The 19,117-nt window shown below is 39.1% G+C and overlaps 1 protein-coding gene across 4 annotated transcripts in view; it reads right to left on the reverse strand.

Moving 5' to 3' along the window:
* Positions 1-19,117, reverse strand: part of dlg3 (discs, large homolog 3 (Drosophila)) — a 71,783-nt gene that overhangs the window by 27,145 nt on the left and 25,521 nt on the right. For 3 of the 4 annotated variants that reach the window (XM_067518150.1, XM_067518153.1, XM_067518151.1), the window contains 5 exons: positions 3,934-3,987; positions 3,371-3,421; positions 2,129-2,253; positions 1,534-1,703; positions 1,236-1,372 (listed from right to left, as the gene is read on the reverse strand). In XM_067518150.1, coding sequence (XP_067374251.1) covers positions 1,236-1,372; positions 1,534-1,703; positions 2,129-2,253; positions 3,371-3,421; positions 3,934-3,987 — 537 coding nt within the window. The remainder of the gene's footprint in view (positions 1-1,235; positions 1,373-1,533; positions 1,704-2,128; positions 2,254-3,370; positions 3,422-3,933; positions 3,988-19,117) is intronic. The other variant, XM_067518152.1, reaches the window with a different exon arrangement.

Below are 19,117 nucleotides of genomic sequence, written 5' to 3' on the forward strand. Positions count from 1 at the left end.
TCATCAAAAATGGCTCATCACTCACATTCTAAGAAGACATTTGTAGTAGATTTAACGTTTTATATTTGTGCTGCAAATGATACGATTGGCATACTCTTGACACACCGAAGGTCTGCCGAATTTCCTTTACAGGTTTTCCCAATATCTCTGACTTTTCCTCAAAATGTTTAATTCCAAGAGGAGTAACCGCTTGCCTTTTCTCTGTTGTGAACTAAAACTTGACTCACAATGCACAATGCGGTGCATCTAGTTTGCCACCATATGTTTATATTTTATCAATGGTTAGTGAGATTAGATGGCCCCATGAGATTTAAATTTGTGCTTTACTACAATCAGCTGGAACGGTCAATCTGATATACAGTAAGGCTTAGCATGATGTACCTACTGTAATACAAGATTAGGGTTTGACAAATCAAGAAAAAAAACAGCAGTCTACATGTCAAACTTAGACTAGTTTCTCAAAATAAATACTGATTTTTTCTTACCCTCAGGACAACTCAGATCTTTAAAAAAAATGTAGTTTGCTGATAATACTGGGGAGCAATAAGGTTTTTACTGAACTTCACTGAAATTTCCCTGTAGAATATTCTCGTATCTGTTAAAATATTCAAGGAGGCAGCAGTTTTCTGTTGAAGTGAGGGAGATGAGTTGTTTAACACAGTTCTTTGGTCAAACAAGTTTCTTCCTTTAGTTAGAATTCGTAGAAGTTTAAGCCTGCATAGGATAGTGCAAAACTAGGTTTGTACAGCAGAAACGGTGAGACATCTGACTCTTAGTTTGATCTAAATCGAAGTCAAAGTCTGTGAGATCCGCCACTGAAGGGAGTAATTTCCAAAAACATAAAAAGTGACAAAACAAAGTGACAAAAATGTCCTAAAAACAAATTGTACGTTGTTTCAAACACATTTGAAAGGTATTGTATTCGTATTTTACCAGTCTAAGATGTGTCTTTAAATGTATATTGCACATTTCCTTAGACATTAGTGATTTCTCTGTTAATACAGCAGCTTTAAAGAAATATTTTTCTAACTGATAAGCAGGTATTGATCATGGACAAAGGTTATAAACTCTTATGAGTTGTCTGTTGCACTTAAAAAGCTTAAAATAATGGCTGAAGTTGCCAGGCTGTGAATAACTATTGCTACATTTTTTTTCAGTAACGTACATGAATAACTAAAGTGCATTATTTAGGTTTAAACACTCAGTATGTGTGTGAGTCAGAGTGAGGCTCATACAGCTAGCAGGCGGTCTCCTGTCTGCAGACGTCCATCTTTCTGGGCAGCTCCTCCTTCTATTATCTTGGTAATGTAGATGCTGTTGTCTCCTGGGATATGCTGGTTGCCGATTCCTCCAGCGATGCTGAATCCCAGCCCTGATTACATAATACACACAGCTACATAATAAATAATTGTACCTAGAATCACTTCTGATTTTTTACGTTCTTAGATAAATTTCATACAGCATTGTTGTATTAATCTGCTCTGTGACAATACAGCTATGCATTTCTATCTAAATGTGTGATGTGCCTTTGACCTTTGGGCCCTTTCAGCAGGTTAACCTCCAGAATTGTTTCGGGTGGGGCCTGCCTCCGTCGGACAAGCAGCCGCACCACTGGTCCTGCTTCCTTCAGGGCCTCCACTGCCCGGCTGTGTGCCACTTCTGACACATCCACATCATTCACGCGTAGCACACAGTCATTAACCCTGTGGAAGAAAAAAGTTTAACACTGCACATAATGTACCACACACAGCCGCTTGTCAAAACAAACAGATAACAGAAATAGAGTTAATTCACTGGACAGAGGCACCTAGAGACTCTGGCACAGGCAATTTAATGAGAACACAAAAAAACCCCACACACATTATATACATACTTTTCGCATGTTTAAAGCTTTGACTTTTCAGTGAATTGCAACTTTCAGGAAATGCACTAAGCCGGGGGCAGAGGGCTGTAGAAATTCTGCCTCCCACAAAGCAGTGCCTGGCAGAACACTGTGGTGGCGAGTGTTAAAGAAGAGAGAAGGGAGGTTAGAATAAAGAGAGTATAGAGGGTGCAGGAGAGCTTGGAAAGAGTTGATGGGAAGAAAAAGGTGAGGAGGGGGACGAGGAAGAAGGAAGGAAGAACTTACCCCAGCCGTCCATCCATAGCAGCTGCTCCTCCAGGGATGATCTTGGTGATGAAGATCCCTGGATCATCAGGAATATGGGGATTGTCTATTCCTCCAGCAATGCTAAAGCCCAGCCCAGAGTTCCCCTACACACAGGATATTGGTATTTTTATGAAAAAACAAGAAACAGCGCATACGTGCACACACACAAATGTGTGATGGACCTAATGTGGGCTCAAGTTCAGTACACTCCAGCTCTTTAAATGGATTAGTATGTCAGTCGGGCAGGTTTTCATGGACAAGTGCTTGGCCTCATGTATTCTATTAGAGGGAGAGCGAGGCATCAGTGTTAATAATGTCCCATGTACAGTGAAATAGTTGATTTATGATCTAAAGTAAACATGAGTTGTATCTACTGCATGATACAGAGCATGTCACTTTCTGCACATGATAGACACACCGACTCCTGTCATTCCTGTCCCTGAAATGACAAAAGCACCCATTTGGATCCACTAGGTCCAGGGACACTGCTGCTTCTGACAGCCTTGGCCACAGAGAGACACAGCAAACAAGACAGCAGTGAAAAGACTTCACTTTATTATTTTCTATAATTAATGAGAAACAGTCGCAACAAATTAGGACGGAGAGAGGCTGAGGCCTCCCAGTGTGGCACTCTAGAGCTAAGACGAACACACAGGGCCTTACCACCCAATGTTACACACCCACAGACCTTCTAATGTGTGGCTTTGCAAAGTTTATTTCTGCATGCAGAAATTCCACTTAGAGTGAAAGGCCCTGAGAGATGCTGTGCATCTATGATGGGTTTGGAGGTCTATATGTGGGTGGAATAATGAGTGCAGAAACATATAGCTCTGCCACTACAGACCAAACCACCACTGACAAGTGCAGTAGTGCCTGCTGAACAATTGAAAGGGAGAGCACTTCACATTTTGCCGTCTGCTGATGACATGTGCATCAGGATTAAGTAAAAGGCTTACACCTCATTGAGACATCACACATGAGACATTTTAATGCAGGGCGGTAAAAGCTGTAACTCCACTAACAAGCATATCTTTAATGATTGTCATATAAATTTACAGAGATTATGTTTTTTTTTTTTGTTTTTCATGTTCTTTAGGTTCATTTAGTGAAGCTTGTGCTGCTTACTGACACCTAGTGGAGAGAAAATCATTAATCATGCACAAATTCCATTTAAAAGGAACGTGAAGAATGTGGAAAAAACAAGCAATTTGTAAAACTTACCCTCTCTAAAATGATCTCTTCATATTTATACATCCCATCACTGCCATTTACCTGACAAAACAGACAAAAACATAACACTTAGCTACACCACTGAGCCTGAATTATGTCATTTTATTATAATACAGTCAGAACAAAGAGCAGCAAGCAAATGTTGCAGATAAATCCTCTACACATTACAGAGTATGCCTGTATACAGACTGAACACAGCAGACTGTAGACAATGCGATTATTGAAAAAATATATAGAAGATACATTTAGCAGTTGGTTTTACCAGCTAGGAAGACCACCATCAATTTCTGATTTGTTGCAATCAAAAGTAAAATTCTCTGTTAAAATGCATGTGCAAAGTGATGCTGAATGTGTAGCTGCAGAATGCACAGTCCTCACAAATAGACAGAGTCAATAGGATAATGGATGTTGGACCACATGGCAAACAGCATGTTGCTACCAGGAGGAGGCCTTTTTATCCACACACACACAAAAAAACATGCTCATGCGCAAACATAAAAGGAGTGTGAATGAGTGAGATATGTACTGTACAGAGAGCTAGAACAGATACTTACATAAGGCCCTGCATCTAGTGAGTCTGCGTTGACGATGATGGGGGGAGGGTTAGCCTGTGAATATGAAGAGATGCACATTATCTCAGTGTGTGAGGCTGGCAGCGCACAGACGTAGTGCAGTACACACACTATCACTTGGGAGCAATGCGAGTGGATGCCATGGGAACAGTCGCTGAGTCTCCTTGGGACTCAGACTGTAATGGAGGGTGGGGTGCAGGGTTGGAAAGGTGTGAGGACTCAGAATGAGGACTGGGGCACAGAGACCACTGCTTATTAAACAACACAGCCTGATGTCCTGCGGTCATCTCATAAAACAAACCCACTTGTGTTCCAGCTGTTTGGAATAGGTTTATCCAACATCAGTGCCTCCTTTTTACTTTTATTTCACACACAGAAATAACACCATGTGGTATCACATACAAAATGGTTCAGTAACCTCAATGCAGTGAGGCACATGTAATAATGTAAGAACCGTGAAGAAGAGCTGAATGACTTTATTTTTCTCCACAATTTAGGTAATTCGTGTTATTTGATGTGTAATGTTGCAATGATCAATAAATTAGCATATATAATGACTGACAAAAGTATTCTGTTGATTTTGATAATTAATTAATTTACCAGCTCCTTAAACACAGAGCTTTGAATGGTTTCTGTGTGGACCACTGGTTTACTTATATGGTTAAATATAAGTAAATAAAAGATCTTGGCTAACTTGTAAATAACAAAAAAAAAAAAAAATCCAGAAGTTGTGGCTGTATATACATGTATGAGTTAAATATCAGTTAAAGCCACAATGTTTCATTTTGGCAAATTGGTCAAATAAATTAATTATAAAATAACAACCCGATCAACCGCTGACAACTTATTTTTTTGTTTAATATGAATTCTGAATTTCCAGGCTATTATATTCTGATGTTTCATGGTATGGTAGTTCAGGGATTTATTGACCCTAGATCGTCTGTAATTGCAAGTACTTTGGGGAATACACTGATGTCTTCTTTTTGAGCTCATGAAAGCACTCAGATGCAAAATCCAGATTATCTACTGCCAATAATGATGCATATTGTCATTATCAGATTTTAAAACCCAGTTGGATCCAACTGAAAGGGTTTTAATCGCACACCAGTTAAAACTCCTTCTCTGCTCTACTGTGCTGCCTCTCATTACAGAAGAACCTATTAGCTGAGACCTCAGAGAAGGTGTGTGAAGTGTGCAGGAAAGCCACTGTTTGGTTTAGGAGAAGCTTAGCGGCCGTCCTCTAGTTCCGCTTTCTTTTGACTGGACTGAGCTGTGTGGGTGAACAGATGCTCACAGTGCTACTTGGGGACCTCACACTTCCTGAGGTCCAACACTGGGGAGAAAATCACAAGCTGCCTATCTTACCTCCACCATCTCAAAATGTACCCACCCTCACCCTCTCACCATAAGCAGAAATGGCACATGCCCAAATAGCTGATTATAACCATACCCTTTATTCATCGCACATCCCAAAATACATTGTATCAGTTTGCATATCTTTGTATGCAAATTGTGCTATTTTGCCATTTGTTATGTATTGTAATATATCTGGTTTGTAGTGCTAGTTTTATAGTAGTTGAACACAGCTGGAAAGCGGAGTACTACTGAACTTATATTAACTCTATTCTACTCTATTATGATTACATCTACATGACAATAGGGGTTTAAGGGTGTGTTACAATTTATTTAATTTCTTTCATTGTATTCACATTGGAAAATATTTTCAGAATTCATAAGGTGGTTGAAAGGCTACATTAGTTTTCCCACTATATATTATTCTCAATTGATACTGTTGTATTTATTAATAAAATGAAATAAATAATGAAATAAATACTATATTAACAATAACTGAGTTTGTCAATCATGCTGCATCGATTAATTATTAGATACAAAATAAATATCACACTATGTCACACAATTTAGACAAATCATGTATCATGGTAAACGTAATTTTACATCAATATTAAATAAAGTCAATATTGTGCAAATTGTATTAAAAAAAGATAAAGGGTGTGCTTGCCTAACAAAGCAAATTAAACACATGGAAAGTTACTTAATTACAATAATCACATAAAAATCTAAAGTTGATGCTATAGGACAATGACATCTGATCTCACAGGAAATATAAGCATATTTGAAATAACAATTTACTTCCCAGCTGTTCTGCGTATTCAACATTTTTCTTGGTTGAAAATATCGATTTAAAATAACTGACATCATAGTACTTGAAACCTGTTTAAACCCCACTGTTCAAATGGTTTCGATAAAGCCGCATGGGGCCACAAGACCCCTCCACACTTTTCAGAGAGTGAGTTACATGGTTATGAAGGTGCTCTCCAGATGAACAGGAGATATGGTTCTGAGTTGCCCTATTCGGTGGTTATGTGCTCACTGTGGACAGCTGTGGCTGTACCCTCTCCCTCTAGTGGTCAGGACAATCAGGCCTTCGTTGTAATCTGCATATGGACTAACAGATGCTCATACCCGTGCTTATGTCTGCACATTTTTCATGGAGATTTTGCAATTTTTTCACTTTATCCTAGGCCCTAACTCGTAACATGACCTGTATGACTACTACAAAGTCCACAGCAGCCATTTTAGTGACAGCCCGTTTTAAATAAAAAGCCTGAACAGAAGAACTGATGAAACAGATGCTCAGGGCAACACAGGACAATATCCTGACTACTATTGTTCCCTGTTGATTGTTGCACGAAGCTACTATATCCACTATTAACACATATGACAAAATAAACCTGTTATAGTGTGAAGCCTCTTGCACTACTTTTAAGTATCTCAGTGGACCAATGTCCAGCGGAAAGACAATACACAAGTCACCTGCAAGAAACAGTGGTATTATACTGGGCTGTGACTGGTGCATAATCCCTCTGTCTGAATAACAAATAAAAGCAAACAAAAGAAATAGTTGTAGATAATTCAACATGCATAATATCAACATGACTTTAACAATTTACTCAGTTACATTGGATTAGATTGGATTACTGCTCTCTCCTTGGGGGAGTTGGTAAACTGCTCTCACCTCTGTGTTGACCTGCTGCAAGTTTACAGGCACACATTGCCTGTGTTACTAATAAGGCCTCAGAGGATGTGGGGGACAAATATTCATTCACAGAATGGGGATTTTCCTACCATTGTTGAGGATTACATAGGTGAAAAATCAGTCTCTTGATGACTGATGTTGGCCAAAGAGTAAATGTGAATGTCTGTCAGTGTGTTGCAGTGTGTTGAATATGGGTCAGGGAACTTGGAGAATCAATATGTGAGACAGTAAAGGTTTGCTGATGCGATGCAGTGCCATGGCTGTAGACTCGAGCCTGGAGACCTGGATTTGAGTCAAGTTTAGGATCCAGAAATCATAAAGCTGCTTACTTGTGCTTCACCCCTCTCAAACCTGACTTAGTTAAAAAAACAAAAAAAAAACAACGATAAATAACTCAGTAAGGTGCATAGCCATACAGCATGAAATGTTAATTTCGTGTCTGAAGTGGAAGGAAAAGGTCAGTAAAAATGCTAATTATGTTATAATGATCAGCTTTTAGAGAACTGAAGGACGTATGGGTAATTGACCCGTGAAGATTTGTTGCCTAACCTGGACTCACTCTCAAGGACAAGATTTGACAAGATGGCCTGATTTACATCTAGCACTAGCAAATGTATGTGTCTAGATTTATTATCTGGATAATAGCACCAAGTCAATAACCACCTGCTGTGAAGAGCTCAGGGCTCAGGGCAGTTCATATAGCCTTAAAGTACATTTGAAGCTATATGAACCGCCCTTCACACATGAAACATGAAAGCTAGTGAGCACACTGGACAGCAAGACTTCCGGCACACACAAAGACAAAATGTCCAGACTGCCTCCCCAGCATGAGATCATTACAACAAGTCCCCACTGACCACCAGGAGTGATTGAAATTCACTTGCTGGAGTCCTTTCCTTCTCTTACTCCCTCGCCTCATTCACCCATCTGTTCATCAATCTATCATCTTGCTCTTCTGTCAGCTGAGACTGTATATATGTCTTTTGTTTTCCAGCATCACTATGGATGTGCCCCTTGTCCCAGCGGCAGTGCACCACTTGGCTGCAGACCCTTGGGACAGTGAGGCTGCAAAGACTCCCACTGAACCTCTGCAAGTGTAGGGCACATGCTTCATCCAAACTGTTAAATAATCAATGGTAACCATGGTAACTGCTGCTTGTATGGTATTGGCCGGCTAGTCGCTCTTCCACCTCCCCTGCTTCACCTCTCAGAGCTCTCACTGCAGTTTATGGGGCTCAAGCTTCCCCATGCCAGGCCATAAGCTAGATGTGCCTGACTGCCAATCTACATCTCTCTCTTACACACACACAATTCTGTGTTTAAGGGCACTTGCTTCGATACCCAGCTCCTCCAGTCAAATGTCAAAGTGTCCTTGAGCAAGAAACTGAACCCAAACTTACTGTAAATGCTGGCCAGCTGCATAGCAGCTCCCCCATGTGAGAGCAAATGGGTGAAAGTGTAAAGCGCCTTGAGTGCTTGCTTCATATTTTTTGTCTCTTTGCCTTATAATAATAATTAGATGTGTTATTATTACTATAAATATAAAGCTACTGTCAGCAGCTGGCTAACCTATGTTAGCTTAATACCTAGAAGAAGATTGAAACAGCTAGCCTGGCTTTGCTCAATGGCAATGAAATCTGTCTGTTAACAGCTTCTAGCTATTAACAACTACTTCCGGCAGTCTGCCACATTTGTCTGGAACCTGGTTTTCTCAGTTTCTGGGGGATATTAATCTTGGGAGGAAGACTAAGCATATTTCCCAAATTTTGAATCCTTCTTTTTGACTGTTTTATTAGACTTTCGTACTACAACTTATTGGACTGAATATGGTTGCTCACTGCCTCTTTTTTTGTTGTACCTTTACGAGTGATGTAATGCAGTAAAACAGTGGCAGAAAAACATGATTAAATTAGCCTTCTAAACAAACCTAACACTGACCAGCCAAGATGTTTGATTGATAGATTCAATTTCTAAAAACATTGGTCTAATAGTGCATAATCTGCACCCTGTGGATACCTCTGCATCAGCGTCTCTTCTTCAGCCGTCAGCATTACTGTTTTTTACAAACACTCATCTTCATGGCAGGTATAGCAGAAAGGAGGAGAGGGTTTAGCATGTGCACAATGATGGCGTGCTGACAGGGCAATAACCCTTTCCTCCTTTGCAAACATTTCCACTTCAGTTCCTCTCAGGCTAAGACACACCGACATGGCAGCTCAGGCTCAAGTGGTGACATCACATTGCAATATGACAGTCAGCCCCTCTCTGATGATACACCCAGCCATTCAAACGATACAACCATTGCTGAAGAAAGCCCATCCTGGACCTAATGTCATAACTCAAAGGAAAACAAGGTGCTATGACATGTATGACATCTAAAAATGTTATGTTCCTTTGTTTTCTGATGCCTTTAGCTGTAATGCATTTTCTTGTAGAATGCGGGATGAGAGGCACAGTCAGTGATGATCCTCTGGTTCTCATTGGCCTATGGTAGGCCACTCTGCAGTCCAATCAATACCTACTCAATTACCATGCACCCAACATCTCATTCACGCTGTGTCCCCTTTGCCAGAGGAAAGGAGGCAAGGCGAGAAGAGAACAGACAGAGCTGAAAAGGATGAACACATGACAGCAAGAAATGTTTTACCGTGGAAGCCAATAAAACTCAGTGTTGCACTCTTTGTCCGGGACAAAGGCGGGATAATGAGTTGTAATAAAGAAAATCCCATAGCGGTAAAGGTCAACTATGGCTTCTCTCCTGCTAAAACGGCAGCTGAATTCAGGCATTTGTTTCAGTGAGGCAGCCACAAGGAAATTAATTAGTCCACCCATAAAACGGCCCCATTAAAGCTCAGAGTTTTCTGATTTGACGTCTATGATTGAGAATTGTGACTATGTGCCCCCCCACTCTCAGACCCTCCCAATACACAGCACAGACGCACATTCATGAAACCATAATTAATAGTCCGTCACAGCTGTCAGCAGTGCTCCCTTCTCATCTTTATGTAATATTATAAAAGCATGCTCTGGCTTACCGCTCCGTCATGCTGAGCAGCTCCAAATGAGGGCTGGCTATTTTGACCTTCACAAGAGCAGCCACAGAGGGAAATGTACTTAGTGTGACGAATATTCGTAACAGTGGGGCTCAAGAGGCCTTCTACAAGTCTGCTGGCAATTGATCATGTCTGAACATGACTGTGACTCTCTGTGTGACTTCATGTTTTAGCTTTGACGTAATGTTTGTGGGCAAATAAAGTGTGTGAATGTGTACATTTTGACAATGTCATGAGCCATTGTTAATGAGTAACGCTTGTACTTTTCTTTGCGAAATACTAAACTCTATATTGTATGTATACTATACTATACTCAAATTATTTTTAATCATTGTTTTTCGACCTGCAATATAATCTTACGATGTTTGCCCTCTACAAAACCCTGCAAATTTAATCAAAGGTTCTGAGCATTTGATAATTAAAGTAAGATGCTGAGTTATTGTGTTTTATGATATGAAAAACAGATATGATGGGTTTAGTCTCATGTAACAAACAGTAACATTGTTAATTTCTCTGAACAATAATATTATTATTTTCTTAAAAATTGAGGTCAAAGGTCAGCATGGCCACTTTGAGTTGTCTGCAGCTACACAGCTAGAGAGGCTAGAAGTGCACAGGCTCTAAAAAAGTACTGGCCTAAAAAATATAATCTACAGGGATCACTTAAAGTGCAAAAGTACTCCACTCAGAAAACAGTGTAGTTTAAATTATGGTAATTAAAATCATATAATTGTTTTTACATTAAAACTACCAGGTGGTATTAATGTTCTGGGTGATTGGTTTATAATATTATTTTGCTTAATAATAAAGCTACAATATGCAAGTTAAGATATATATTAAATCCACTCCCCTCCACTCAGCTGTCCCTCTCCCTGCCCTGCTAAGCTCTGCCACCATCTGCGAGACTCTACCACACCAATCACAACCTTTCAGGTATTACTTATTATTCAATTACAATAAATAATAAGCCGCAAATCTTAGTAATCAAGCAGCATGTATAACAAGGGCGCGCCTTGAAAAAGTAATTACCGCAGTATTAGTACAGTATATGTAGAGTAAAGCATCACTATAACACTTACTGTTCTCTTATTTCACTCACTGACTTGTCTATGTCTTTCAAACATTCCTGCTAATGAGCTTGCTACAGAATTATCACAACAATATTAACCATCAATACTAATCATTGCGTTTCCTGAAGATCCACTGTTGTGTCAGTTATCGTGGGCCTCATGATCACATGGCCAACACCACGAGGCTCAGTCACAAAGTAACAGCTATGGTGAGAGTTGCCACATGTGCTGTGGCAAGGCTCCACAAAGGAGGGCCATCATGTGTGAGTGTCATCAGCGTGCTTCACATCATCCCACCCCCACTGCTTCCTCTACATCAGAGGTCACTGCAGCATGTTACCTCACTGCTCTTCACTCGTTGCTACCCCTTGTTGCTAAGCTGAGAGAGCTGCTAAGCTTGCTTCTCTCTGGTGTTTTGGATCCTGCGCTGAGTACCGGTGACAGCGCACAACCACACACACAACGGAGTGCTGCCATTTTGATGCTTTCACCACTGTCATGTTGCTACAGAAAAAGGGATTTCTTAAAACACATTTATGTGAATACATCACAGATTTTTGGGGTTTGTGTTTGACTGTGTATGTTGTATGATGCTGTAAAGATGGCAATGATGGTGCTGAGGTCTTAGTGTGCCATTACAAGGTATTTCAGGCATTTCACTATAAAACAGCCACTGACAAGTTAGAAAATCATCCAGGAATTTATAGAATATTTACATCTTTATCGTGAGCTTTATTAGGTTACATTTATACTGAAGTATTGAAGGTGTCATTTACTGTTTGTATGGATACTTTACATCTTAGTAAGCTGAAATTCTATAAAATATTACATTGTTTCCAAACTGTTATAACAAACAAACCAGACCATTTTATAGCAATAGATGATGTTAGAGGAACCAAAAGAGAGGACATGAAGTAACCATACAAAACCTGATACACCTCATTTTGTCGACAGAATACGCAAATATGACATACCATTATAATTAATGAACTTTAGATGTTAGAGCAGGTGGATTTGGTTAATGGACAGACCTGGGCTGTTTCCCCATTTCCAGTCAATCCGCTATGCTAAGCTACCAGGGACTCTTTGCCAGAAACAGAGGTAGATTCCTTAAACTGCCAAGCAATTAATTTTAAATGAAGTTAGGCTGCCTCCTTTCAGTTTTAACTCTCTGCTTTATCCCAAATATATTGACATCAAGAGCTCTCAGCAAAGTATCTCTACTGATACAAGGGGTCCACATAAAAGTTAACAGTCTGAAACCATTTGCTACCAGAAAACACACCTGATAGTACACACTGCTCTGTTTTATCTCATTCTGAGCAATCACTCTGCTCTGATTCACTTTGTCACTTTTATTTTCCTCCTCATTCCTTTCTAGAATTCCCCTGAACACAATCTTCTGAGCTGCAATTAAACCCTTCCAATTTTAGATGTTTTCTTTTAATTTGGCAACATTGGACTGAGATTCTGCTTCATGGACCTAACAATGTTTCAAGGACTCTCTCCTAGAGCCACGATGATCGTAAAACTTCTGAGCCTTTTTATTGCAAAAGAACAGACAACTGCCTTTTACACCAGAAGACTTTACTCTGACATTTAGTTTTCTTTAAATGTGACTGCAGAATGAACTGATACCTAAACTACTGTACAGATCTTCAGCTGGTGCTATTTCGCAAATCAAAATCATGAGGCAGTGATAAAACTACTGAGAGCAAATACTTAGAGACCCACTGTAAAAATAATATTTCAAAAATAACAAGGATAACTTTGACCCAAAGCCCAATGAAAACCATTCGTCCCCATCTCCCTGGAGGCTCAGCCTGCCTCCACATACAACAGCAGAGATCCTACTGTCATGGTTGAGGTTTCATGCTGTTCTATAAGCACCACTTTGGAACACCCACACATCAACATATCTCCATTCACTACCCTTGCCTGAGTTTTGGCTCACAATAAGTGTAGGTGTTGAAAGAGATGAAAAATTACAGTAAGTAGGACAATGGGCGAGGCAACAAAAGCAGGAGCCGTGCCTCTAGTTTCCCTGTGATACTTAAGAATACATGAGCACGTTTATCCATATGCTGATATTTTTAGCGCCAAACATCAGAGGAAAAAACAGGGCACTGGTTTAAACAATTGTAGCACTTTGGTGACTGCCAAATCAATCTGCCTCCTGTTGAGAAGTCCAGATTTGCCTTTTTTGGCTGCCCACCTCAGGTTGTGTGCAGGCATGCCCCACTGTCCCCTAGAGAATATATCTCCGCTGGGATCAGAGCAGATATGTTACTGGACCGGGGAGTTGACACTCTTCAGAAAACCCTCAGATGTTTCAGGCTGTAACACATTCAACAGTGGTTCCTGTGATGAAGCGCTTTTCACCAGCTGGCTGTCAAAATGCAACAAATGTCTTCCAACCAGCAGCTTATATTATATGGACACATTTTATGCATGGTAACCATCTAAATACAAAACAAATGCAGTAAGGTAATTTATTGTTTTCAGTTTCATATTTTATTGATATAAAATTGACGAGTGCTTTAGAATTGATTTATCAGCTTTTAACAATAGGATCGAGACGAACGACAACACTCTCATATGTTTTTGCCAACTATGAAGCTTTAAACAAGGAGATGATTAGCTAAGCTTAGCATAAAGGTTGGAAAATATATACATATAAAAAAACAGCCAGCCTGGCTCTGTGCAAACAACGCATAACAAAATTTATGCCCCAGCACCCTCAAAGCTCATCAATATGTGACATCTTGATCATTTAACCCTGGCTGTTGGTTTAGCAAAAAAAGCTATCTGAATATTTCCTTTTACTATTAACATTTTGCAGATCAAACAACTAACTAAAGTTAATTTAGGATTTGTAAATAAGCATAAACTAGAAAATAATTTGTGTAAACGTGTACCGAAATACATCAAACATTTCGTCAGTCTTAGTACGTCTTAAATCCTGACAAACAGAATGAAAGCAGCTGTCAACATAATGAATGACTGTGCAAAGATTAGCTTTGAACAAGCAATGTCATGAGAATAAAATAGCAACTAAGTTTCACTAAGGATTTGTCTGCACTTAGTCAAAGTGTTCTCTAGGATGACAGAGAACATACATATGAGATTTCATATTCTACCACATAATTATTGTCAATCTTTGCATGCAAATTAAACAACTCCAATTAGAGAGAGACATAACATTGGATTTCATTGACAGGTTCTTTGCGTCTTTTGAAAGACACACCTCACTTTTCACTTTTAGTAGCTTCGACATCACCAAACTACTATCTCTGAATTGCCATTTAGGCCTAGTTATACTAAATGCAGAGTGACTAAGAGGGTGAACTTCTTTAACACACTTCTGTTCAAAAGAAACTAGGTGCATGTACTTAGGTTGCACCATTCTTCTTTTTCAGACTCCCCCTTCCCCTCCCTAATTCTTGATGGCTGAGCTATTCTAGTGAGCATATGCAGGGGTTGGATTTGGCTGATTACATAATTGGAAATTTTTATGTTGTATATTAATCCACAATGGCTCATATCAGTTTGTTTTTTGCAGGCTGATTAGGATCTGCAAGCTCTCAGTAAGCAGGAGCAGTCTACGGACAATGAAGCTCTGAGCTGGATGAGCTCTTTATACTGTATATGAATGCACATCACACAAGTGGCATGGCTGACACAGCAGAGCACCATTACAACACTCAATAATACCTGTTCATTGGAAAGCATCATCACAATGTATTGGGTAGAATTTTTTGTTGACATTCCCTTCACGCCATATAAAACATATAAAGACATAATTATTCCTTAACTTGTATGTGTGTATGAGTGTGGCAATCAAAAAAGCTCTCAGAAATTCAGAAGGCTTTGCCCGCCTGTGTATTAACACTGCAGTCTGTGGGTAATTAGCTAGCTGAGCGGCAAAGCTACCATGCAGCTCTGACTGAGCTTGCACCATGGCAACACAGGGCTGTGTCTGAGCACAGCCTCCCCTCTGCTTTCCTTTCCTCCCCCTTTTCTCTTCCTCACTGGCTTCCACCCATCTCATCCCTTTTTTTACGCCACACCTCCTTCTCTTATTCACCTTTTCCTTCCCTCCCTCTGGTCCGCTCCTCTTCTTATCTCCCTCCCCTGTCTCCCCTCCTCCCTTGCATCATCAGAGCTGAGACTGACATAACTGAGAAGACACTGGCTTTTTCACATTTGGGGAGGGCTCAGCACTCTTCCACATTCTGAACACAGAACATAGAATTATCATGTAATTTGCTGATAAAAAAAACAATCAGAGAGTATCATGTATGCAGCTCAGAAAAATGACCTTTAGAAACATTAAATTCTGAAAAGGCTATAAATATTTTAGGAAACATGCTACTGGTTGGATAACATCATTTTTTATGATGTGACAAGTTTAAGCCAGCTGTTCACTGCATTATTATGCATTCTGCAGCAGTATCCACAAAACATGATTAAAAAAATTGTTAGAGTTTGTTTAAAATAGACTTTCTTGTGGGGAGCTACAAAAAATATTGATACCACCTGCATGTATAAACAACTCTTATAAAGAGAATAGAGTCTGGTGAGCTTTATGAGTTCTTCTAGGCAGATGTTTTTACCTCTGGACAGAGTCACGCTGCTCTTGGCGGCTTCTTTATGCTTCTTTATGTTTCTTTATGATAAACAAAGCTAATCATCTGTAAGCTTAACTGAGTTTAGTTTAGAGGCAACTCTACAGTATCTGTGTGTTGACCTTTTAAACATCTCTTTATGTAGTAAAAACATAGGAAACTCTTTATGCAAAAAAAGTCTTCCAAACAGGAACAGCCGGTTTCAGAAATGTGAACTTGTGGAGTATAACCTGGAGTCCTAATTTAACATCAAGAGAATGGAAAGGACCCAAATAATATAATATAACATCTTATTTGAGCAAATTATTATCAAATGTTGACAAATATCTCTTGAGCATCGACTTGCACATAATTCTGCACCCACAGTACCATATTAGGAATAATTCCTTTCTTCAATTTGTAAAATAAAACAATAGACTCAACTTTAGCAGCAATTAAATATGAGTGCAAAGCTGGACAGAGCAAAGAGATCTGTAAATTATGAGTTGTAGTCTCCTTATGATAGCTTAAGTTATATTGTACTTAATGTGTGTGATGTGTAATTAACTGTGAATTCATTCTTTAGTTTATGAAAATGAATTAACTCTAGCTTTCTCACTATATATATTAGATGTGTACTAGACTAATTAACACAAAGTATTTTAGACATCCACTATAAACTTACATGTGTGTAGAAATATTAGCTTTGTTATACAGTATATTTTTACATGTCAGTGTTACTGGGTGAAGTCATTCATACAAACTCTTTCAACAGCAAGTCATGAGACCCTTACAGAAACCAATGCATAAGGCTGATAGAAAACATTAAGGTAACACCAGCCATGAAAGAAGTCAGAAGCTGTCATAAGGTGAGAGGTGGGCTACCCCCTGGAGAGCTAACTATCTATCTCAGGACCAAAACAGAGATATATATATATAGACAAGTGGACGACCATTCACACACACATTCACACCTACGGGCAATTTAGAATGACCTGTTAACCTAACATGCATGTCTTTGGCCTGTGGGAGGAAACTGAAGTACACAGAGGAAACCCACACAAGCACAGGGAGAGGACCCCACACAGAAAGTTTACAACAGATACAGGGTGACTCTTTGTCAAACTGATAACAACTAACAACGACTGATGTTGGATGCCTAAACCAAGTGTGTATTCCTCTAATGGCTGCTAAAAAGTACATTTCTCTTGAAATACACAGTAGTAGTATTCTCTCCAGCGACACTTTTTAACCACTGGCAAGATGGCAGCAAACTATAAAGCCAAACTCCAGCCTTAAAACTTGTAATCTATACTAACCAATGGCAATAGCATGTGGAAGAATTGGATTGGATTTGGAAAGGTTGTGTTACAATGTGAAGAAATATTAACACAAATGCACAGACACACAGAGGGAAACAGAAGGTAATAAATCCATAAAAGCAATTTCAAGACAGAGATGTACTATCAAGGGTGTAATAAAATGTGTGATATTAAGCTGGGATTGCTTGTATTGTTTATATCAGTGACAGGATGAGGGCATGCTCTCTCTTTATCTGTCTCACATTGAGAGGTGTGTTTTTTTTTTCCCAAAATCAGTAGAAAGACAGAGTCGATTTTCACTAACAGAATATAATGACAGATAATAAATGGAGCAATATGTTTATTATTTCTCTGTGTTTTGTGTAAATACAGCAGACATATGTCTGGGTAATGTAGGTTGTCCTCTAGTCTTGTGAGACCAGTGGGGGGGGAGACAGGAAGCCCTCGTGAGCCAAACATATGCTGTCACAAAATATACAATATATGCTCCACACAGACCTTAATAGAGGAAGAAGGCATTTTTAGCATAAAAGTAAAGCAATTTAACAATTGTTAAAGAATTGTAGAGTTGTGTATCAGCTCACTTACAGCTCAGTTACACATTGTTTCTTTAAAATGTTTTGGTACAGTACATACATTAATGTAGGGCTTCAACCATAATGCAAAGAGCAAAGAATCATACATGAACAGTTTGTTAACAGTAAGATTTTCCCAAATTTTAACATCAACAAAAAAGTTGCCCAAGAGACGTTTATTATAATTACATGAAACTAATCTACAGTCAATCATACTGAAGCCCAAGTCTGTAAATGATAGAAGCTGGTGCGTTCTGTCTGTGTACTGTTCTACACCTGAAAATGAAGCCTTTGATTCATGCTATGTATGAAAAAGAAAGAACGGAGGAGGAGACGGGCAGTGGAAGACAGGAAGGAGATGACAGAAATGAAGAACATCGAAACACTGACAAACAACGCACACACACACGCACACACAAACACACACGTACACATACACAAACACACAAATAAGAGGCCAGACCAAATGGCTGAAGGGCTGCTTGGATAATGCATTAGGAAGAGATGGCACTCAGAGCCACTACACATGGTAAAAAATTCACTGCTTCACCAAATGTCCTCCACACACACACACATGCACTCAAGATGAAGAAAGAACAAGAGATATTCAGTGTTCAGTGCAATGATATACTCAAACACCAGTCATTAATTGATCTTTACATTTAGATGTATAACAGTAAACTACTGAGTAAAGTAGTTCTATGCAAATACATGTATATGAGTATTTTGGCACGGACATTTAGCAGAGAGCATTCTCTCGCTAGCCAAGTGAAATATCTGTTACACAGATGTTGCAATTACCTTTATGAGAGCAAGAAGAAAGGAAACATGAACATTTACAAGTGACTGACCTTAAAAATCACAACGAAGGCTGTGTATCAAACCTAAATACTTTCTTAGTACTTAGTAAGTACTTAGAAAAGTAAGTATTAAACACCTGCTCAGATTTAATATACTCTCACATTAACTCCTTATTTATGCTTCTTTTATTAAATTAAAAAGGGTATTGCAGAAAAAAACTTAATTATTTCTCAAAAGCATAGAAAAGTATTATTTGTTATTAACACTGAAACTCAGGTATCGTGTTAAAAAAAGTTCCAATCCACTAGTCCAATAGTGCTTTTTCACAGCACACATGTTGACTTGTCAAAATAGGAAAAGCACAGGTGTAAATAACAAACTGAACAATGGCTCAGCTCAATTCAAGTGTCCCATTAAGCAGCCATGACAGTGAGCCAGCACAAACAATACCAAAACCCTGAAACTGAAGCAGCTGCATGGAATTCAGCCATCATTCATTTTTGTTATTTACACCTGTGTTTTTCCTACCGAGATACATTAAACTGTGTCCTATGAAAAAGGCTTATTCGTGTAAAATAATCTTGCATCTTGCTATCTAGCATCCGGCGGCTGTTAAATTCATGTGAAACTGCATCAATTAATTTCCTCATTTGAAGCAGTTTACATTGTAAATTCTGCAA

Source organism: Channa argus, chromosome 10 (assembly GCF_033026475.1).
Source record: "Channa argus isolate prfri chromosome 10, Channa argus male v1.0, whole genome shotgun sequence".
NCBI classification, from domain to species: Eukaryota; Metazoa; Chordata; class Actinopteri; order Anabantiformes; family Channidae; genus Channa; species Channa argus.